Source organism: Rhynchophorus ferrugineus, unplaced genomic scaffold, assembly GCF_030347505.1.
Source record: "Rhynchophorus ferrugineus isolate W39M unplaced genomic scaffold, kcgeb_rfMv2 rfM1, whole genome shotgun sequence".
Taxonomy (NCBI): Eukaryota; Metazoa; Arthropoda; class Insecta; order Coleoptera; family Curculionidae; genus Rhynchophorus; species Rhynchophorus ferrugineus.
In genome coordinates, this window is record NW_027472580.1 from 28518161 (window position 1) to 28544032 (window position 25872).

The 25872-nt window shown below is 31.6% G+C and overlaps 2 protein-coding genes across 2 annotated transcripts in view; one reads left to right on the plus strand and one right to left on the minus strand.

The window, feature by feature from the left end:
• Positions 1-25872, plus strand: part of LOC143206636 (monocarboxylate transporter 2) — a 441132-nt gene that overhangs the window by 273201 nt on the left and 142059 nt on the right. The gene's annotated exons all lie outside the window — the stretch shown is intronic.
• Positions 1768-6026, minus strand: LOC143206633 (uncharacterized). The gene is made up of 4 exons (XM_076419249.1): positions 5702-6026; positions 5523-5641; positions 4743-5238; positions 1768-4640 (listed from the first exon to the last, which is right to left on the minus strand). The coding sequence occupies exons 1-4, from the start codon at positions 5772-5774 to the stop codon at positions 2698-2700; spliced, it is 2631 nt and encodes an 876-aa protein (XP_076275364.1). The 5' UTR covers positions 5775-6026; the 3' UTR covers positions 1768-2697.

The following is a 25872-nucleotide window of genomic DNA, read 5'->3' on the forward strand; positions in this document are numbered from 1 at the left end:
TTTTCTCAGTAACAACAAATCACCGCATTACAAGTACGTAATCGACTACTTACATTTTCCTCAAAATACATTTTCTGTAATCACATCTTCATTTTCTTGGACGAAACTAAGGCGACATCAGCGATGAGCAAGAAGAATGGCTAAAGCAAGATTAGCAAAATGAGGGATTCATTTGGGAACCTAATACATAAAATAGATCCCAAGCAATATAAAAGACTCAATTCAACCAAAATGTCTATATCCAACATAATTATATAGTTGGTATGACTAATTATTTAATTAATAATTAATTAACAATAATATAATTTATTTCATGGCATCTTAGTTGATATAGTTTAAAAAGCATATTGCTCTAATATATTTTGAGGACATCTGCGAACAAACAACAATTATAATTCTTTAATTCCTGATAGTCTAGTGGTGTTTGTTAAGCCTGTAATTGAACCATCTGGAAACAAAAATATTGATAATTCTTGCCATGTTCTTTGATGAGTGATGAGTGATTTTTAATCCTTTTTCTCTTGTTCTTAAAGAAAAGTGTTACCAAGCAATCTATAGAAATTAACAATTGAGAATTGTCATATGAAATCTCATGGGAATGTAGTTTGGTACTGATGCAGTTCTACAAGATATACAATATTTTTTTGTTTTACCATAACTTACCTAACTAATTATGCCTGGTGGACCCCTCGAATTTAATTTCAGATTTGGCAATTTATCTAATTATATTACTAATTAATCAACAATCTAAATAATAATTCAAATCATCAACAAAAACTATGGTTCGCTGTAATAAAGCGTTATTCAACTAACTGAATCTTCAAAAGCAGTTTGTCACCTGGTTAGATAAGGTACAATTTATTCAAAATAGATTAATTTAATGTTGTCAATAGCTCTACGAGTAGTTTATATCAGCTATCCCATAAGCTCAAAAAACTATTTCAAGGATATGATTTTGATAAAACATGTGTTTAACGAAATAATTTCATCAAATTAATGTTTTAGTTAGATTAATATAAACCTAAATCTAAGTTCGTACTCGATTCGTAATTTCACATCGTTTCCAAGGATTTGATACCAAGACGACACCGCGAACTTATGGTAACAAAGGGATTTATCAGAAGCTGACGAGATATTAATCTGGGAGATCGCAGATTGCTAGTTGCCACCTTTTGTCTAAGTGGAACGTCCAGAGATCGCACTCTAAGCGAGAGAACAGAGAATACGGAAACTTATGTAGTCACGTAGTTGTAAGATATTTCTTTATTTTACCTGAACTTCCAGCAAGTTGGAACAGGTGTAGGACAAGGTGTTATTGTAATAATACTATGTATAAAAGTATTAACAATATAGCAAGAGAAATTGTCGAAATATTTTATCCAATTTATCTAATTTTAGTATTGAAATATATTCTATCTAATATTCAAAATTATTATAATTTTTAATTAACTTTTCGATAAGATGTCCTCTGCATATTTTCTTACATACTCATCTAACCGAATGCTCATAATGAAAAATACATGAAACAGTTACTTTTGGACTGTGTAACAAGCTTAGAATATCTCTTAGTCCTTCTTTTTTTTTTGATTAGTTGCAATTGTACAGTTTTATTTCCTACTAGCTGACCCGACAGACTTCGTCCTGTCAAAAAGATTTGTAATGTGGCAGTTTTTGTGCCTACGTATTTTAAAAAATTCTCCTGAACAGAACCATCACCCTGGTGATAGGGCGTTGTGAATAAAAAATAATTAAATAAAACATATATAAGGATTGAAAAGTAAGTAATCGCTTTATTGTTAATCATGTGAATCATAATTATTATATTATTATCATTATATTGCTTTGTGGTATACGATGTTTTTTGTTTGATTACCTGGCGCATAGATAAACAAATCTGATGGTTTTCCAACACGGGAACAGGCAACATACAATTGACCATGTGAGAAACATGGGTTTTCTAGATTAATACCACAAACACTTAATGATTGCCCCTGGGACTTGTTTATAGTCATAGCAAAAGCAAGCCGTCAACATGTCTATAGGAAATTTGCCATTACCAATGTCAATGAGTTGTTTAGAGAATATGTTTCCAGATTGGTCATTTTGCAACTCGACACGCATATTCTTGCTTAAATGAAGTACTTTAACATGTTTCCACAAATTGGAGGACTTTAGACATGCATTGAGTTCATCAGCTGGCGTTGATCGTGGAATCACTGGCAATGTTTGACGAAAATCTCCTGCTAATAAAATCATTGCACCACCAAATCGGTTATTATTGCTACGTAGATCTTTTAAGGTTCTGTCTAAAGCCTCCAAAGATTTTTTATGTGCCATCGTGCATTCATCCCAAACAATCAATTTACATTGCTGCAAAACCTTTGCCATTGCAGAGTTCTTCGAAACGTTGCAGGTTGGAGTTTCATTGCTTTGCATATTTAATGGCAATTTTAGTGCTGAATGGGCTGTTCGACCACCTTCAAGCAAAGTTGCTGCGATTCCCGACGAAGCGAGTGCAAGTGCAATTTTATTTTGTGAGCGAATTGTTGCTAATATTAATGAAATAAAAAAAGTTTTTCCTGTACCACCAGGTGCATCTAAGAAATAAATCCCTCCAGTTTCATCATTTGTTACTTTCATAAGAGTTTCAAATACATACTTCTGTTGTTCATTTAACAGTGGAAGATTTGTTTGAATTTATTCTTTCAAAGCGTTGAGATCATACAGTCTTTCTCGATGCAACTCTTGGTTAAAAGCGTCATGCATTGGACGATTGGGCGCGGTCAGGCCTAATTGAATTAATAGTTTGTTTGACATTATCAAGCACATGTCCTCAATTGAAATCAATGCTTCATTGTAAATTTCTTCACTGATTTGTATATTTGGATTTCCCATTCTATTCCGTATTTGATACAAAATATCATCACACATATAATCTTTGTACTTCATCCACAAATCAATTGGGTTTGATGGGAAGCATGTAGATATGATTATAGAAAACAATGTTCGTATTTGATGAGTGTGTGATGATATTACAGCATCATTGAGAGTTTGATCCCAATGAGCGTCATTTTCAAGCAATTGCAAACGTTGACAGGCTTCTCTGTAGGATCCACACAATTCACCATCAACAGTTCGTAACTGTTGGAATGATGTTGGGCCACGTACATTGACTAATAGCAGTCGTAAATAAAAACATTCATCATTGCTTGGATGTACTGAATAAATCCGGCCAATCGCATCGGTGGAATATACATCTGTATATCCTGGAACTGGTTTTCCTTGTTTCCGTCGTATAAATCTCCTTGAGGATTGATTCCAGGTATAATATTTTGGCATTTCAGAATATAGCAATGTTTGTGCGAAATCATCGTTTTGGCATGTCTCAAAAAAACTGGTTAATGTAGTAGATGGTGGCTGAGCAGCTCTTTGTACTGCGTTCTGTGCTGTAAAATACACTCTTTGTCCATTTTCTAAATGCACAGCTAAGTGAACAACAGAAGGGTGTCTCTCATGAATAGGAAAAGAAAATATTCGCCAAACTGCTTCATTACTACTGACATAGCGGCCCATTTGGTATTGGGTAACTTCATCATTAGAATTCTCTGCACCAATTTCAATCACAGCCATATCACTCCCTTTGCTTACATATTTGCAAATGTATTTAATCGATTTCACTGAATGGCAAGATTCAACGTTGATGTGTGCTTTGAATGTCTTTGATAAAATGGGTGAATATGGAACAATCCAACGATTATCTATTTCAATATCTTGTTGATTTAATTTGACAATTGTTGATTTTCCATTGTCTGCTGTCGATCTGCGACGATACAATGGATAACCGTCATTACCAGTAATTGTTTCCGATATTAATGTCCGTGGATATCGTTTTGAACATTTACCATCCATCATACACGGTGAATTTTGATTAAGAGTTCCACAGGGACCATGTATCATGTTTTTGATAACTACCTCATGCAATCCAGGATCTACTTGTACATTAGGGATTTCAGCTGATATCACTGCATCAACTTCATTTGGCCTTATCTTTTCAACCAACCAAATCAAAATGTGTGCATGTGGCAATCCTCGTTTCTGCCACTCCACAGAATACATCCAGCAGCGTGTCTCACCAAACACATTATGTTTTACGATGAAATTCATTAAAGATTTCAACTTTTGTCTAAAGACTCTGGCTGTAATATCATGACGATCAATGGATGATTTCCCAGGTAATAACTCCTGCTTAATTTCTATCCATTGCGGATTGCATGTAAATGTGATGAACAAATCTGCTGTACCATAATGACGAACATACGACATGGCATCTTGAGCATATTCGTGCATATGCCGAGGGCTTCCGATGTATGTTGCTGGAAGAATAGTCATCCGACCGACATTCTGTGCATTTCCATCAGTATTAATCGCATCTCGAAGGTGAATATACTCTTCAGATCGGAGTTTGGTTTGATTCAACCTGATGAATGTTAATCTCTCCGTTTCAATTTTAACATACATGTCATCAACATATTTGTGATATAATCGCCGACATTTCAATATGCGATTATCTGCATTTTCCCGAATCATTAGGCGGTATGAATAATAGTTCATTGAACTGACTTTTTTGTTGGTTTCAGAACCTGTAAACAGATTTTGTTTTAATAACATTCAAATATAAAATTAAAATACATAATATAGTGACTGAGATATTATCGCCATAGCTAAACTAATATTTTAGTTACCTGTAATGGGATTTATCATTTTTATTGATAAATCGTAGCCATCTTCACCTTGCCAAAATATAATGGGATATTGCAGTGCATCATATGAGCGGTGTGTTTCCTTTATAGGTTGTAATTGAAAATTCCGACGATGTAAAACAATATCACGGGATTCCAAGTTTTCTCCAACTACAACGATAGCAACTTCATCAATAGTTGGTGCATTAAAACGTCTTGTATGTTGACCTGCAGGTGTTTTATCAGCTCTGATTACAATTTTGTGATTATCGGATGGCATCAGATCCAGGGCAGTTTTAAACAATATAATCAATTGATTGTGTTGATGAAATAAAGTTTGTAATTGTTCTACAATAGACCTTTTTACTAAATTGTTATGTGCACAACGCAGATCAATTTCTTGTGGTGAATTGCCCATAAAATAAATTTGCAGGAATTTGTTGTCGCTATCTGACACTGGTAACAGTGAACCTGCTCTGTGATATATTTGCCCTTGTATCTGTAAATAAAAAAAATATTATGGTGTGGTATAAATTAATGGATTGTCAATGATCAAACTTAAATAATATTTGATCTTAAAAAGTATATATTTAGTTTTAACTAATATCTATCAAATATAAAATATAATAAAAGTGTCACTGAAACTGAATCACCATATAATATGATGACTAAGTGATATATTTCGTAATGATTAAGAAATTGAAGATTAGTAACACATCTTAACTTTGGTGACAGAAAATTTTGTTCGCTAAAATAATTATGAGTAACTGCTATAATACATACCTTGAAAGTTGGCATAAAATTTTCCCGAACTGCATTTGTTGCCCCAAATGAAGTCATTTGAAAGCAATTGTTATATTGTTGAATATGTGTCAAAAAGTGTATAGAATCTGTTCCTATTCCTGAAACCAATGAGTACAATGGTTCTGGTGGTGGATCCAATTGTATCAATTTCACTTTACCATTTGCGCAACACAATCCATTGGCTTCGTTTTTGTATTTTAATGCCTTACAGTGTGAGCAAACCAAGTTCATAGAACCAATAACAACACATTGGTAGTTACTGTAGTCAATTGACACATCGTAACTGAAAGCAGCTGGATTCAAACTTGCGCGATTATTAGTTGAATGTCGCGCTCGCGCTTCACGCGAATCAAATATAAATTATTTTTTCACTAATCACGAACTAAACAAACACTAACTAACTAAACACTCTGCACAAAACACGATATACGAATTTGTTTCGTGTATCACTTGACAATTCATCTGTCATCTGTCAAAAGTCATCTGTAACAGACAACTTTTTTTTTTAAATTTGATATGACTTGAACTCAAATCCTTTTAAGCCGTACAAATTGTTTTATTTATTTAAAATTTGAATTAAATTTTAAACAAATAAAAAATTTTAAATAAATAAAACAATTCGTACGGATTAAAAGGATTTGAGTTCAAGTCATATCAAATTTAAAAAAAAAAGTTGTCTGTTACAGATGACTTTTGACAGATGACAGATGAATTGTCAACTGATACACGAAACAAATTCAAACAAAAAGGGCTATTTTTAGGGTTTTTCCAGCAATAATTCTAATTTTTCTCGCCGTAAAAACCATCCCTGAACTTCAACGAACATTTTAAAAAAAGATTTGGCCAAATTGGTCCAGGCGTTGTTGAGTTATGCGCTTAGGAACATATTTTGCGATTCATTTTTATATATAAGATATAATCTTCTAAATGATGATGGTCTTTGGTCTACCTTTTTTTTTCTTAAAATATGAAGGTTTTCTAACCGCCATTTAAGAGTATTATTTAAAATTATTGATTTTAGAAAACGCAAGTTGAACATTCTAATTACATAGATTCGATTTCGCCAACGAACTCTATAAGTGATCGTCAACGCTACAGTACAGTAAAAATATTTAATAATACAGTTGAAACCCCAAAATAAGTAAGTTATATAAATACTATATTTTGGAGAAGGTAAAATGTTCTAAAGGCACGGGAAAATCAAACAATATACGAGTATAAGAACCGACATTATGATACTTTGATTTACTTCTATTCACCTCCCACTCAGAAATCAGCAGGTAGGCATATTTATAGATGAATTGGAAAAAAGTAAATATTGCTGTATCAAATTCTTCATTATTGCTAGTTTCCTATCGTAAAAAAACAAAAATAACAATTTTCTCCGAACTAATTCTAATAACATATTTTTATTAAATGCGTTATTGTCTATTCTAAAACCATTTTTGAAATCTGATGGTTCATTAGATCGTAATTCTTTCAGCAAATTAATGTTTAGGTTGGTCGCTGCAATAATCATCTTTTACACCATTGTTTTAGTTAACTTTTGATTTATCATCTAATAAAATGACTATTGCCGCTGTAGTTTGTTTTCATATAATAGGTGCCATGTTGCTCCCTATGCAGACAACCTGAGGCCTTCAAACGTACTACATACAAATCTTTACAACTGATAGATATTCAAAACGTTTCAGAATGTGGGCATTTTTTTATTAATTACATATTATATTAGACAATCTTAGTACAATCTTAATTTACAAATAAATTTGTTACTACTGTTCTGTTGTATATGCATTAATAGACAAGTAAGGCGAGTACGGGATTAATACATCAGTATATATTTCCCAAATTAACATAAAATTAAACTACTTAAGCTAACGTTAAAAATACACTTTTATCCTATATATGTTCTTATGGTTTGGCTTGCTACAATCTTATGATTTCCTGCGTATTGTCCAGTAGCTGTATTGCTTCGACGTTGCTGTGATTTAACTACCCTATTTCAGGTTTTAAGACGAAATCTGTCACTTCATGTATATATTTGATTTCGCGGTCATCGTGCAGCTCTTCGTTGGTTAAGTAGTCATATGCATTGGAAACTGATTGTAAAACTTTGTTTTACCTGGATTACTAGTTGGTTTCTTGTTTTAGTGCAACCCCAATGACGTGTTAGCGAATTTTTAAAAGTTGTGTAAATTAAATATCCTGTAGTGAATGAATTTGTTATAAAATAGTTAAATTTCATGAATATGAGAACAATCGATGGATATAAAACTAACTCCTTCAAAAACTGTTGTTTCTAAAGGGATGCTCAACAGCGCCGCTCCAGATTTTGAAAACAATCTAAAATTTGCATAAATATATCCTTACAAAAATGCAAGTATATAGGTTTGGAAAATCGTATAATGGACAAAGAAGAACTTAGCAGACATTTAATTAGGTACAGTGAGCAATATGTTAAGCGAAGTACAAATTACTTCATCAATTCACGAAATTTAGCTCCATATAACGATTGAGCTTCTTATTCTTCAGTTAATTATTTCGCTGTATACATGTAATCTCCGCTCGAAAAGATAATACTATAGAGGTTATTTTGTACGTCTTTCAAAAAACGGGATCCATAAATTGAAGGATATAAGTTCCGGAGAATTATACTAAAAGATAAAGTTTTAAAACAACTACAGTACCACATTCATACATTCAACACCCTTAAATTTTCATAATCAAAATAAATTTTGGGCTAGCATTCATTTTTATATGTTAGATATAAATATTTACTTGAATTGACATCGATTCTGACGACGCCTAATCAAACAAATTGTTTTTTGCAGCAAAACAGAGCAATTTCCGAAATCAGCTCGAATCGTAAAACTGAATTATCAAACAAAGTCGTTGTGAAGTTAATTTAAACCCATTGTGTTTTTTTGCTGAGGCATCAGCTGTTCTTAAACGAGCTTTGTTTTACATATCCGGATGACTTGTTCGGGTTAAAAAGAAATTACCAGGAACTTGAACTTATCAGATTCTAATTATATTGAAAGGAAAATGTATTTTTAGATGGTTCTATTTAGGGGAGCAGATTTAGTAGAAGAAAAGCAATATATACATTGTACTAATTTTTAGATATTCATCAATGACATAACATTCAGCTGTTAACTAAATTTTATTAATTTATTGAATAACTAACACACGATATGTTTTTTTAAGCTAAAGTCGGATAATTTTCAGGTCTCTTGGGCATATCGAATGGAACAAGTGCTAGTGAATATAGCCGGTACAGTAGAACTCTCTAATTATTCTTGCCAGCTCGAACATATCAATTGTAACCAATCTTCTATAATGGTTTCAATCTATTTGAGATGGTTTAATCATGATATCCCCAATTTTTTTATCAATCTGGAGTTTTTCTTTTAAATAAGGTAATTGTCACATCCAAACTGTCCACCCTAATAGCTATACTATGTTTCTATTTAACACTATTAAATTTTTTTTTTGAATTACAAAAGGAAAAAAAGTGAAGCAAAACAAAAGCAAAGCTAAACTTTGTATATAAAAAGCTATAATATAAATGTTATAGATTAATAAACGTAATTACACATATGTCCCAAGCCAGATAACATAATCTATCACGAATTAATCCATAGCTCTAGTATTTCTTAAGTGTATAAATAAAAGCTCGTTTGTTAGGTAAATAAAATAAGCTTATTTATATAAATGGTAAAATATCAATTCAAAGTGTGCCATGTTTTAATTGTTTTACGGTTCCTTGTTTATGTAGAAAATTACTTCTTTGAACATTCGTTCCTTCTGGACTAAATACATATTGAAGCAAAAATGTATATTCTGAATGTGTAGGATGTATATTTTAGATAATCGAAAGCCACTAATTACATGGTAAAATAAAGTGATATATGATAATAGCTACTTACTTATATTCTGATCAGTTTTTTCATTTTAGAAAGGAATTCATTGAGAATGGCAGTTGAGAATTGAGAATTGAGTTGTACAATGACAGAGTATATTAGTCAAATGATTTTCCATCATTTGCCGTGTCGAAAGGATGATGTTGGTTTGCTAGTGATCTAATCATCAATCAATTTTCGCACTTCTTCAGCATTTTAAAACCAGATGCTAGGCAACTTATGCTGCGTCGCTCTGCACAAGTGATAATCAGAAAACGTTATATCTAGTGAGTAATCTCAGTGTGACAGAAACCCTAATATATTATAAGTGTTTATCAAGTACTAATTGTCTGAAAATTATTTGAGAATTTCAGCTAGGTTTTCGTCCAATAAGCGTAGCAATTGATTGACTTCCTACTTTTTATGTTCTTTAATACTTGTTTTCAATATTTTCGAATTTCACTAGTCAATTTTCAATCATATCATCCAGTTAATCGTTTATTAATATTCAAGCACATTTACTATACCAGCATGTACGAATATTTTTTAATTTAAACCGTTTTGTAATTGTGTCCATTTTAAATTATAGGAATACAAAAATATTTCTTTCATATATCCGAAAAGTCAAAAATAACAAATGATACTAATCATTATCAAAAATTAAAAAAATTCGTAAAGCTAAATTATCTAATTAAACTGTTGTAAAGTTAATTAAAGCTCATTTCCGTATTTTTTTACTGCAAGCGTCAGCTGTGTTCAAACAATTTCTGTTTTACATAACTGAATTCCTTGTTCAAATTAAAAAGATATTACTGGAGGGTCGAAATCGATCTCATCTGATTCCGATTATATAATCTATAAGGGAATTTTACCTGATGCAAAAAGGAAAAGGTTAAGGAAATCGCTATTTCATCACGAAAATAATATAATAAATATACATTATTATGCTGTCTTATATTAACTTTAATATAGATTATATAGATACGTAGTATCCGCTAGCTTCTTTTTTATTTAGTTTTAATTTTTCTGTTAGAGCAATCTTACCTGTAAATGTTTTTAAATTATCCTTATTTACAAAATATTATTTTAATTTAAAGAAAGAAACGGCGACTTATTGAACGGTGATTTAAAGTGACACTAAATATTCTGATCTATTAGAAAACAGACCAAGCCCCTCTCAACATCTATTTTTTAGGTATCTTACTCCTTATCTAGTTTTAACAGGTCAATTGAAAAGTCTCTACCATAGTACGGTAGGCTGCTAATAAATCACATTTTTTGACAAAATTAGTTTTTTTTTTCATTCAGTATAATTTCCTTCAACGGAAATACACTGGTTATAGCGACCCTCCCCAACTTTTCGATACCATTTTTGTAGTACGATTTGTCCTTTGCTTCAAAATAGGCCTCAGTTTCGGCGATCACCTTCTCATTCGACGAAAATTTCTTCCCAGCGAGCATTTTTTTGAGATTTGAGAACAGGAAATAGACCCTGGGAGCCAGATCTGGAGAATATGGTGAATGAGGAAGCAATTCGAAGCCGAATTAATGATTTTTGCCATCGTTTTCACTGAATTGTGACACAGTGCATTGTTTTGGTGAAGCAGCACTTTCTTTTTCTTCAAGTGCGGCCGTGTTTCGGCGATTTCGTCCTTCAGATGGTCTAATAACGCTATGCAATTGTCGCTGTTGATGGTCCTTCATTTTCAAGGTAGTCAATGTTATTCCATGCGCATCCCAAAATACAAACGCCATAACCTTGCCAGCCGACTGTTGCGTTTTCCCACGCTTTGGACCGATTTTATCGTGTGAAGTCTACTCAGATGTCGATTGGACTTCGGAGTGAACTAATAGAGCAACGTTTCATCCAAACACAGCTCCGAATCATCAGCTCACGCGGCACCCACTTTGCACAGAGCTTTCTCATACCCAAATATCAGTGAATGATAGGATTTACACATTCAGATGATATCTTTAGAGTGTCTGCTATTTCATTCAATTTCAATTTACGGTTACTCAACCTCTTTTGGGCGTCCACTGCGTTCGCCGTCTTCGGTGCTCATTTCACCACGTCTAAACATAGCATACCATTCCTTGATGGTTCATTTTCCTGGGGCAGTTTCCAGAATCTCGGCATCAAGCCAAGTTTTTGCTTTAACTGTATTTTTCCCTTCAAAAAGCGATATTTTGTTAACACGCGAAATTCCTTTTTATCCATTTCCTTGCCAATAACAAAAGTTGCTTCACTCAAAATGCTCTAGTTCACAAACTAGTGATCGCACAGCCGTCAATTTTATACACGAATCTTTTGAGGGTTAAAGCTAACTAAACAGCATATGGATTTAATTCTAGTAGCGCCGTCTATGTGTCAGGCCGGGGACTTTTCAATTTACCTGTTATAACATGATTAGATTCCTCGAATTTAGATATAAAGCTACAAAAATTAAATTATAATATAAAGTTAAAGCATTTCATATTTTTCGGAGGAGAATGAATATTTCTTAACAGGTCATGTAAAGATCAGTATTAGTTGCAAGGGTTAATTAACATTTAGTTAATTTTTCAACATTAACCCGTCAATATAACCGTCACACCATATAAATGTTATTATTTTAAAATTCATAGGCGAAACTTAAAAGAATATTGTCTTCAAAATGTGTGTTAGTGTTTATCTTTGAGATCCATTTTAATTAACATTAAACTAGCATAAGAGCTATAGAAATCCCTTTTGAGATATTATTATCGGGCACAAAATAATAAACAGTAGTGTGATGTTAATGATAATTGTAATGTTTTTGTTTTAACAAATAATATAGGAAGTTTCTTTGTTATATTTTAACGAAACTTTTTCTACATTTTGTTTAATTTTATTCAGTATCCATAAATAGACTAACAAAGTCGTATTTTTCTCACTTTATATTTAACTGTTCGCACATAATATAAAAAATAACAAAGCCGGAAAACTATAAACTACGCCCCTTTATTATTCAATATTCTTTATAGGATATATTGGAGAATGATCATTGCTGAATACCAAACGAAGTAATAAAGACATTTATTGAAAAAAAATCAGGTTTCCTATACCGATCCTATAAAAACATATCCCCCTTTTCCCGCTTTATATCAATGTCTTGAATCATTCAAGCATTTTTTCTATGTTCTTCATCCCTATTTCATATCTCTACACCACCAGGTCTGCGGACTTTCAATTTATGAGAAAAAAAACTTACCGGGTTACGATTTGATCTTGGCGTCTTTTTTTCTTTTCTCTTTTTCCTTATAGGCGTCAAAAGTGACATATTTGGGACTAATAAATGTAAGAAATATATGGCAAAGTTTAGTGTTTGCGGTAAGGCTTAGGTTATAATATATTAAAAATTAGTGTAAATATTAAATAAATTATTATATCAATTTTTAATATTCTTGAAAACAGTAATAATAGTATATCACTCTTCCGAATTGCTAGCGGCAGTGGTTAAGGCGACAGCCCGGCCCTTTTTTTATAGTCACGAGTTCGAATCCTACAGGTCATGGAGATGAGTGCAATTGTAAATATCTCTAGACAACAGTGTAAAGTACAATAGAGTATAACCATTCGAGTTATGCCAATAACCAGGCTGTATAAGACTTGATATCTTCTGGGATGGTCTCTAAGTTGGTCGTTAATAATTCAGTTCAATCTATGTTAAACAGTCCGCTCCAAAGAATTCCTAGTTAGTAACAAGGACTTAAAAATATAATAGTTAGCTTTAAAATATAATAATAATAAATAAAATTTGGTAGACACTTTAAGTAATTGCTTTATTTAATAACTAGCAGTGACGTATTTGTTATGAAATAGGATTGATGCTATGGGTTTCGTATCAGTTTCCTTTTCTTAATAAATAAATTGTTAGAGAGATAGGTTGACAGCGGATGAATTGTTACTATTCTAGTATGTTTTAAAAGGTGGAATGTAGAATCTCTGGATGGTAGAGAAGTATATAACAGCTTTCACCATATTTGATATGTACAGCTATCATAGCGTATCATTTTTAGTATTTTGCCACTGTGGGGATGACTGCTTGAGTGAAAACAAAGGTAGATAAATTGCAGAAGGCGCAAACCCGATTTCCCACTGTATTGCGTGTAAATACGTATGAAAGAAGTGACGGAAGTGCTGGACACGTGAAACATCATATTAGTTTGCCAAGATAAGTGTAAAACTCTATAAATCTAAGAGTGTTTAATTAATGACTATTGTTTTATTAAATTTACATTGAACTATTTTCGACACCACCTACGAGATGAGAACTCTAAGCCCATTTTTTAATGTGGTTGAATCATTTAGACGCCTAATCAACTCTAACAATTACATGCGTTATTCAAGTAATGCATTTGACTTTCATTCTAGGGCATATTTACTTCATAAATTTTAATCTAATTATCACATATATTCCAAACAATTACAAGCATACCTACGCACATATTTTTTTACACTCTACAATGAGATTGTCTACATTTTAATATTCATTCCTAAATAATAATTAAAAGTCTATATTAATATTTCGTTTTAATCCTATACTCCTGTATTAATCCTATATATACCTGTAATTAATTATTAAAAAATATTTTAACGAACTAAACCTAATAAGATGTTGTTCTAACTTTTACTTTTTTCCGTCAACTTTTGTTGTCTCCAAGTGGTCTTTTCCATCAACTCTATTACCGTTTTACCAAGAGTGTCCCACTGTTCCCCAATGTTTTGAACTATCCATGACTCGTCTAGATACATAAATTGAAATAATAAATATTCCTTAATTTTCTTATATGCATTTAAATGTCTAAAAGATCCATTAGATCTCTTCGTGTGTTATCTTTACACTATTTAAATCCTATATTTCATAATAGTAAATATATTACCTACATCCTTCAAAGAGCATATCTATTAGTTTTCTATGGATATTTCCCGGATGCGTTTTCACTAAAATAATGGTGTTAAGTCAAGTGTATGTCTAAAAGACTCAGCGTTTTATATATTTCATAAATTTAATCTCGAGTACAGCTAACATCAAGGTTTGTCACGCGCTTTATATGTGGACCTTTTGTTTTTGGTGACTTAAAAATTATGTTGCATTTTATCTTTTGGAAAACTTTAGGCACAGTGTTTATAATAATATTAAGTACCTCTGCATCACGGTAAAAAATATTTCCAATAAAACAGCAGCAACTTAATATTTAAAAATATTAATACTTACGTTTCTAACGTATTTTATTGGCAAGAGGGGGCCCTCATTACCGCGTTCTTGTTTGAAGTAACTAAAAGAGACCCAATCAGTTCTTGGCTTTAACTATTTAATGAGTTTAACATTTGCAATTAGAGTCATCACAAATATTAAACCGCATTTATCAAAATATATCAAAACAAGCTCGAAAACAATTTTAGCCAGTTATAATTTATAATTATAATCATTAATGTCTTGAATAATTTTCAAGGCATTTGACAACAATGTTGACCAGTATCAATACAAATAGAGAACTTTATAGAGTGATTTTTTAACTAGAGTAATGTTCAACAGTAAAGTGTGAAGGGTAAACCCACTCTGGGTTTATAACCAGTTTTACGTTTTTACAAATTAAATTTGGAAATAAAAAGTATATTGGCTGTTTTATTGGAAGTACTAAATTCAACTTAATATCTACATGTATTTAATTATATCAATTTTAATATATTAATATTAAAAAACGAGTTACTGAAATCAATTTTTAAAAAATAAATAGAAAAGAACGCAACGTAGAACAAAATAGCTAACAGATAATTTAATTTGTTAGTTGGCATCGTTCGATTGGTTTGTCGGTCGGTTAAAAACCGTCCCTAGACCTGTTTTTACTCCATTAGGATGGCGAGAGACCAGCTTAAGTTCCATTAATTCGCGTAATGAAGATGGGCTAACGGTTATCGGAGCAAGGTGCCATTAAAAGTTGAACAATTAAAGGGAACTTTTTCAAGTTAATTCGGCCGGGATTTTCCATTAGAAGGGAGTGTTACCAAATTTAAAGTGAGATCCGAGCGGATTTGGAAATCGGAATTTTGCATAAATTTCACCGTCACCTGGTTCCGAAACAGATATCCGATTTATTAATTTAAAACGAAAGAACTCTTTTTCCTGCCTTCCTTTTATCAACGCCTGAAGACTGAACGAGGATCTATTTGCATAAGCTATGTGCCCTTACGGCTGTCCTTTACGTATTTATTATTTTCTAAATAATTTATACAATTCGGATTTAACTCGTTCTAACTTATTTTATTAAACGTTTTATCCATCGCGACAAACAAAAACATTATATGTATCTATGTATTAGTTTAATTTTTTAAGTGTCAATATATCTTAGAGACAGGAATGTCGAATAATAATGGTCGAATAATAGTTTTGGCATTTGCCTATGATGAGATCAAAATTATTATAGATTTATTTATTATTTATACACGTCTTAATATTCATAACCTTGACTATTTCATTATAAGAAATTCTCTAGAACTCAAAATTGGTAAAAATAAACGTTTCTAAACATTTTTTATTTGAGAAATGAAAAACAAACTTCACGTGTATATGATTTTCTTTAGATTCTTAGGTAATAAACACTAAATAGAGGGCTGGTTTGGTTGTAGTATTCAAGGCCACAGAATTCTGCTGGGGCATTTACTTTATGTTTGCGATTGAAACTGCAAATGGCTTTATAAGCAACAGTAGAAGATCTGACAAGGAATAACTATCACAATCACGCCAGTAACCAGGCTGGGTAAAACCAAATGTCTTCTGGGATGGTAATCGGCCTATTCTTGTTTCTTGTTGCATAGAGGTGAAGGGGTCAGAAACCGGAAAAATCGCCTTACGTAATACATGAATAACAATGGCACTATCTAAGTTCTTTAATTTAATTACAATGCTGCAAAAATGCAAGAATCTTTTTAATGTACTGTATAATCAACCCCGAATCTCATAAATCCTGATAAAAACGATTTTCTGCAACTTTTCTTATATCATAGCTCCGATGTCAAGTCTAGTAAAATAACTGCCAAACTTGAGTGGTGAAATTGTTCCCAGTACACCTATTATTATAGGTAACACTTTTACAGATTTATTTCATAGCCCAGCGAGTTCCATTATAGGGCGTCGAATTTTTCAACAAATCGTTGTTTTCTTTAGATAAACTGAGGTTTTGTTAATGTTTGTTGATCAATTCAGATCGAAAACATTTGGATTATATCCTTTTCAACCGACCGACTGTATATTTTATTTTTAATATATGTTCGCCGATTTCTACATAAATTATGGACCGATTTTCAAATTTATTTTTTTATTCGAAAGAGTGCACTTCTTGCATTTCACAAAAAGTGTATTCTGAGGTCAAATCAGAAACTGATTCAAAACCCTCAAATTTCAAATGCACCTAAAACGTTTTCACATATTTTTTTATCTAAAATAATCAGATATTTGGGTATAATGTCACTGCTGAACTGATGTAAAGGAAGACCGGAAGTCATTCAGTGCAAAAACCCTTCAGTTTGCTTTTTAATAACTTACCATATTATATGAAAATCCGTAGAAAGTTTGTAGGCAACTGCTTTTATGGTGTAGTGGTGATTCAGCTCAAGCGGAGGTGGTGTGTTCCATATCCTGCAAGGGCAACGACTTTTTGTTGTTGTTCTAGTTTAGTTAGAACATTTATCCAATCACCTAGTTTAGCGGACCCCTGAGCCTGAATCGTTTCTTATTTCCAATCATTGTTTCTTTTGCTGCGCCTTTACTTGGCCTGCCCATTGTAATACTTAATAAAATAAGTGCGTATTTTATCGAGTAAATGTTTAACATTAAAAAGAGAAAAATAACATATTTTTAGCATGAAAATTGAACCGACTTCACAAAATAATTAAGGAACTTACTAAAAATAAAAAAATAAAAAGAACAAACTCTAACAAAACAAATCTAATTATTACTTGTACCGATTTCAAAGTAATCAGTTGGTAGTAGTCAAAATAATACATAGTAGTAGATTTAGGTAGGTATTAAGCTAAAGTGTGTATATAGTAGAATATAAAATACGTGTAGTAAATACATTAAATAAGGTTTTTGTTTATTTTTATTTAGTTATGCCATCGATTATGCATATTTTATTTTAAATCGTTTTTGTTCGTCGTTGAAAATATAAGTTTGATTTTTTTTTAAATCTTTAGTGCGTTCCTTAATTATTTTTTGATGTCGGTTCAATTTTTTGTGTTAAAAATATTTTTTAACCCATGTCTTTGTTTCACTTATTCGGGGATATTAAATGTAACAATAGTGCCTGATATAAAATGTCTTATTATGTAAGATTATCATTCATATATGTCTTAGATTAATAATGTTCTAGTGATTATCCGCTTAAATTTTCCGGGAATTCAGGAAACGCTGATTTCAAAATAATAATTCTAAAATAAACGTAATGTGATCAAGAAAAATTAAATTATTATTATATAAAAATATTAAATTCATTATGATATCTTTGTAACAGACAGACAAAAGTTGATAAGTTTCCAATGTTTTATCGTAACACTCAAAGTGCTGTATGTCAATTTAATATTAATCAAAATAGATGATAAATCCGATATATCCCATCATTCAACTAATTTTTAACCTTCCTGCTTCAATATTCTGTTAATTTATTTAATTATTTACTACATCATAGTAGAGGGAAATGAAATATAAACAGTATTTTTATTATTTAGCTTAGCACGTAATTCCAATCTAGATGATTTAATGCTCTTTCTGAGTGTTGTTTTGCGAGGAGGGGGAAAATCGGTGTGTAGCAGATAAGGAATATTCAAGCTTCCAAACCGGTGGCAAAAATGTGTAGAGCACGAAGGTAACTACATTGAAAAATGTTAAATGTTTAGTTTGTGTATACCATTGATGAATGAATTTATTTTACAAAAACACCGTTTATATTTAATTCCACCTCGTAATTATATAAATCATAACATAATCAAGTCATTCAATCAATATCAAAACAATCCCAACAATAACACATTTAAAGCTACGTTCTCCTGTACCACTTTACCTAAATATTATATCACAACATTACCATGAAGTTCACAAAACACAATAATAAATACAATAAGTAATATTTTATCTTGGAAGTGGAAAAGTAACTGACAGTTCTTTTTAATACTTCCTGCTGTCAAGTTTTATACCCATAGATTTCTTTGTTTCTAAATAATTTCAATGGTTCTCAAAAGTTTGCTTATATATTCTCATGTAATAAACAATTTTGCTACAATTTATTGTTGTATTGATAATTTTTTGGTTTATTGTTGTATTGATAATTTTTTGGTTGCCAGGTTGCACCTGGAGTGTGGAACTTGATTGATTGGTGGAGAATGAATCCACCGGCTTTGTGAGTATGCCGGAGTTGTAGGAATGGGTATTTGACATGAGATTTCCTTAGAAGTTTGTTTGCGTTATTGAAAGCTTGTCTATCTGTTCCGAACTGATCTACCTGGACCAGAGATTGCTATTTATATTTATATCCTTGACAACATCAAGTGTTGTCAGACTTCATCTGATATTTTCACTGGAAACTTAACATTATTAAACATAACTTTCTTACAAAAATTATTTTGTAATTTAAATGCGATTAATTGCCATTGTCTATATTAAATTTCATTAAAAAAATCATTTCAGGTAAAACTTTCAGCAAAAAGTAAATATTTCCGTTATATTAATTATTTTCATATATTTTGGCATAGATTACACGACAAGATTATATTGATTCATTTGATCCTTTATATGGTAATGAATCGCCAACTAGTACAAGGAAATATTAAAAAGTACGTCTAATATCTAATCAATTCAAAACATCTACACAGATCCTACATCCTTATTCTTAAAAATGCCTATACGCCCGAAACAAAATAGAAATCGATTGTATGGTTCTTCCAAGACGTTTCAAATCCAACAAATCCATTGAAAACTTGGTCGTAGGTCATATAGCAACAGGGGCTTTATCAATATAGGACGATCAATTGTGATTTGGGTACGACCATTTGTTTGCTATCAGTCTGGAGAAATATGACGAAAGGTCAGATATCGAATTGATCCGTTTGACCTGATTTGACTCCCAATATAATTTTTCTTATTCTCGCATATTAAGAACAAATTAAGGCGTTAAAAATTAAAACAACCAACAAACGATTAATGTGTTCGAACCATGTGTTCTCGAGTTACGTCGGTTTAGAAACAGGGTAAGAAAATCGCTTCCAACATATGGATTATGCTAAAATTTTCTTAAATGCATTAGTAAGCCACAAATATAAATAACAACTCTTGTATATCTCTCTAATAATTCATTCGCAGATAATTTGAAATTTAGAAAAATCTCCACATTGGGGTCGCAGTTGTTTAAGTTTCATTTTTGTCATAATTCGGTCGAAAGTACGTACTTCTGTCCCTAATAATAGGGAAGAAAGTTAAACATTTACTCCCTGTGAGAAGTATACCCGCGCCCTTTATAACGGCGGCTGGAAAGAATTTCTTATGCCTATATATACTCGTAACTAGGGACTGTTTATTCTCTCGCTACAACAAATGGTTTACTCCTGTCATTAAAGTTACTACCTCTAACCTTAAAAATAATCATCAATGTTGTTTTGTCGTTACTCCATTCAATAATCTAGAAAAAATGAACAATACGTTATCATCTAAGGAATCCACAGACGAGGAAGATGTTATAAGAAATTTTGATGCAGAAGCGCTACTGATAATAAATACAGATACGTTGCCGAAGAAGTCTGTTGATGTCGGAGGCAAGGCATCAAAAGCATGCTCATCAAAATTTAAAGTTAAATTAATAACGTAAACTCCGACCAGCTATGAAAAAATATTTAAAAAAATCGTTTCGGCCTTTATAGTGTAATATACTATTACCAATACTATGTTTGAAATCAACCAATTGAGTCATCAATCAGAGTGAAAATTGAAAAGGAAACGCTTTTATTTGATTAAGGCAATATATATATATATATATATATATATTTAGAATACACTATTCAGAAATCAAGTTTATATTTCAGCATTGTTTTCAGTTAATTTTTAGCTAGAGATCTATATTACTGCACCCAGTTAATACTGCTTAGAATGTAATTTTTTTTCAATTAATTAAAAACCATTTATTTATGTTTCTGTTCAAAATAACTAATGAAAATATAACATTTTACATTTTCGGTCATCTGGAATATTATTAATATAAAACTGTTTATTTCAGTACTAATAGCATTATTATGAAGTATTGAAAAAATATATGCATATTTAGAAAATAAAATAAATTGATTCTCTAGAAGTAGCTCTCCTTTCCCCATCTTAAACCAATATGCATACCCTTCGACCCAATATCATATCTAGCAGCGACCAGTCCTTCAATTTGCAAAAAAATCAAGTTACCGATATTCCTCGCTGTGCCATTTTTTCTCTCCTTTTTCTTGTTATATTTTATATTTGAAGTATTTTATTCAGTGATCCCTAGCTTAAAATTAAATTAAAACAATGCTGAAACATAAATTTGATCTCTGAATAATATATTCTAAAAAATATTTTTCTTAATAAATATCCAATATTCGCTCTTATTTTATTTGAAATCCTACTATAATAACTGTCAGCTCAACATATATTACATCAGATTTACTTTGTCATTCTTATTATAACACTTAATATATAATGATAAAATACGTTGTTCTGACTGTCATTCGAATACAAACTTTATGGGCCATGAAGTAATATAACTAAAAGTTGACATCGTTATAAATTTGTTGTAAAAATACTGCTGCGTGTTAATATTTATTATACAAATTCGAACTGTGAATAATAAATGGTTTTACGCCTATTTAAATAATAATAGTAACATTAATAAATTTCAGCTATTCGGACTATAAAGCATAAGTTAAGTGAACTTAATTAATTGAATTGCTTATTACATGTGTTTTGTTACTCTATTTTAAAAAGACATTTTTTCGGACCTATATCGAGACAAAATGTTATAGAAATAAGGGAAAATATGAATTACCTCGGCTGCTTTGAAAACTACTACGTTCAAGGCAATAGGATGATCGCTACTGTTGCTGGTTCGAATCCCGTTTATCATGGATAGCATTTATTTTTCTCATAACTGTATTTTACTACATATTATTATAAATAATAAAGTTGCATCTGAAATACTTACTTAATGATATCTAACGACGGTCTTGTAATATCCTCCGCATTTTTGAAAAACGTTCTTAAAATAGTGGGCACACCTTGTTTTACTGTAGACAAACAGTTTCAAATGCCCTACGTGTACTGAAATACAGAATGTTTAAGATATTCTACTCGAACATTGTAGATGTAGATAAATTAATAAATTGCCGACTTCGTTGGCGCAGCGGTTAAGGCTAAGTATGTGAGTTCGAATCCTGCTGGCAGCATGGATGTTCTTTATGTTTGTGATTGTAAATGTAAATGTCCTTATAGGCAACTGTGAAAAATCCAAGGATAAAGAATAACCATTCCAGTCACACCACTAACCGAGCTACGTAAGACCGGATGTCTTCTGGAATGGCCTCTAAGTTGGTCACAGGCCAGTCGGTAGACTTAATGGCGAGGATCGTGGTTCGGAGCCCACGTTAAAGAGTAGGTCCAGTCCAGATAAACCCACGTTGGTAAAAAGTAGACTCGTTGCGAATTATGTGAGCTTCTCATACAATCCAGCCACTTATGTTTTCAGTGATCATTTTAATATCACACAAAATGTTCCCTCTACATGATATAACAAGGAATTATCACTGCAGCGAAGACAGCAATCAGACCTGGTGGGCATGTGGCATGTGGGCTAAGACTAAGACGTATGTTACCACAATATCATTTTTGTGATCGGAATATCAGCAATATGCAGGATATACGTATTGAAAGCAGTATGCTGCTTTGTGGAACCTGAATGAATAATGAATATATAGGTTATACATTCAGATATTCAACTTGTCTTGTTATTGTATCTTGTATTTGTTATTGTATCTTGTTATTATACTAAACCGTCCGAAACAGTAACTGAAAGTGTGGATGAGTGGAAAGCATTTTTCGTTTAACATGCGACTTTATGTGCCAGACATATATTTGCCTATTTATTTAGTTTACCAGTTTATGTATTTGTTCTAGAGGAACTTTCCGAAATTATTAAATATAAATGTTATTAGTTGTAAGTCCTATGATTCTTGTACAATTTTTTCAATTATTGGACCATAACCAGGAGCTTTTTTGCTCACTCTATAACGAGATAATATTCCTGGAAGATAATATTGTTTATTAACACTATTGAAATATTTATATATAAGCTAAAAAAATACCTTATACAGTAACTGTCCAGGCTTTAAATGTGTCTTTTACTTAAACTATTTAGGCAAAAACCATAAAATGCATAAATTGCCCCCGTTAGATATAATATAATAGGGTTATTCTAATTATTAGTTAAATATATTCGAAGTACAAATTGAAACCCGCAAAATATGTACCCAAAGAGAAACGGAGGCATAAAACGTCCAACTGGAATTTAATATATCCACAATTTCTCCTCATTTCTCCGAATTAGACCCAGCAAAATGTACAATAAGCACCCTTTGCGGAAATGCTTGTTTTTTTTTGCTTTAATTGCAAAAAACTGCAACTGAAGTATGTAAAATGATAATAGAGATGTATGGTGCCGAATATATTAATGAAAGAATGTGTTGGAAATTCCATGCTCTCATATTATACGATTTTCGCTTGAAAGATAAAGTGTGCTCCAGAGCAAACTGGAATTACTGTACGAAAATTCTTGTCCAACTCATCAAGAACTTGTCCAATCATTAGGGTTGGTCAACAAACCATTTTCTCGGCAATGTCCGGGGTATACATATAAAAACGGCCGCTATTTCTATAAAGCTATATCAAAGTAATAAGATAATTTTGTTATTATAAATGACATGGTAAGGCACGTCTCCATGTGATTTAAAAAGTCAAAACTTACCTTGAAACGCTAAAATGGGCAACCTTATCCTAACCATCGTATTCTCCAGATATTACCCTCTCAGATTATTATTCATTTCGTTCAACGACATACTGCTGAACGTCGTTTTTATTTTGAAGAAGATATCAAAATTTAGATCCATTCTTGAATCGTCTCCGCAACGCATTTTTTATTTTTTTAACCAATCAACGCGAAATTGTCATATTAATCATATTAGTCTTTGTGTGATAACTCTTTAATGTTTGAAAAATAACGGCGGTTTTCAATTTGTGCCTCTCATAAATAAGACAGGTCTGTGAAAAGAAATTCTAAGATCTCTTCAAATTTTGTGATATTTGTGTTTTTGAGTGCGCTGAATCCTGAAAAAGTCTTGGTTCTTGTCATAAAACGACAAATTTCTTGAAAACGTAGGTAATTGTGTTACTGTGTTAACAAAAGAGAACATACTTAAAAAATAGTATTTTATTTAAAAACTTTTAGATATATATATTTTTTTTGTCGAATATACGTTCACTAGCACAGACCAAAACCTTTTCTTATTCTTAGGAGGCTAATTTTGTTAATTTTCTATGAAAATTTCTCTATGACCTGTTTAAAGCAATTTGCCGTTCTTGTTTAAAGGCTTGTGTGTAATTTCAAACGTTTTTTTTTTAATTTCGACATTATTTCAGTTGAATACACAGTATACCAATTAATTATGAGTTTAATATTTAAACAACTAATTATGTAATAATCCCTATCAACGTTATTTCAATTTACCATTAATATTTACCTAAATATTGTTTTTTGCAGCGAAACCAAATTACACCGAACATGTCATCCTTATTTATTTTACCTCGCGGGTCATAAAGTTCGTAATGAAATTACATTCAAAGGGACGTATTTTATCATTATGAGATTATCTAGGTAATATTTATTCGCTGGTAGATTTTGCAGTAAAAACCCGGTTTTAGTATTAAATTCCAGGTAAAACATGGTTGACATTTATAACACTCGTATAATGTCATATTTGTTATATCGAAATTCAATAAGAGGAGAACTATTTTATGTAATATTGAGAATATTTTTGTTATATTTTAGAGCTTAATTTTTACTAACTATATGTTTATTCGGACTTAACCTACTACCTACCTAATGTCCTCGAAATTAAGTCTACTGACTGGCGAGTAACCAAGTTGGAGATTATTCCATAAAACACCCGGTCAGGGTCTGTCCCGGTTGGTCTACCGTTGTCTAATTCTACAAGTTTGTCTTATAAACAATCACAAACTAAAATGTATAACCATGCTCCACGAGAATTCGAACCCGCGACTATCGCAACAGTAGGAGGGCCATCCTGTTGATTTGACCACTACACCAACTATTATTGTACTATTAACACTATTGTATACGCTGGTTACATATAATTTAAAAAAAATATGGAGAACTGAAATTTCAATATCAACGAAAACTACGATCATAACCACGACACAATTATTTAAAACATCCCTATACTTATCTATATGTTACACAACTACCGTAAAAATGAGCAGGTACCTTCATATGGAACATTGTTTAGTGTTTAGTAAACAAGTAATGCAAAACTAAAAATCGTAATAAGAGCTAAAATAAACAATTTGCACATGTTCTAGTAGCAACAAAGGAACTTTAAATCGACTCCACTGACATCCCCATAAAAATAATTATGGTACTGATTTCAAAATAAATTTTGTAAAATTAGCAGATTCTAATTAGTAGTAAATTGGCACTGGAAACCCATTCCAAATTACAAGTTTTCAAAAATTCGAAGATTTCCAGCCATCCTTCTTTATCTCTCTACCCTGAGCTTAAAAATCTCGTTAGCATGAACACCTTCTTACGGTGAAATATTGGATACCGAGTATACTGATGCACTCGCCCATAATGTAGATTTCACCCCCAGCATTACAGGAGAAATAACACTCTTCAAACTTAACCAATATGATAGTCAGACCTCATAAAATATCCATTAAATTTGCTATTGTTAATGATTACTTACTTGATCTATTGTTGCCTAGTCTAAAATTTGACTTATTCTTCGCTATATGAATGTCTGTACCGAGTCTTACATGTTTTTCCACATATCCCTACTTCTACCTACACAGCCCATTTCTGACACTTCAGTCGTGAAGTCAGTTATATAGAATGTGATAGTGGCTAAACTAACTGATGTATATCGTGGTATTGTTTTTGTTTGTGTTATACAGTGTGGTTGAACATTCTATCTACACTTCTATATGTATAAAAAAATGTGTCTTTATTTGATAATGTATATATTAATTAATATGTTACTAACTTTTAACTTTTTAACTTTATAGTTATATTTTAATTGACATGTTTTATAAGTTCATGTTCAATATTTA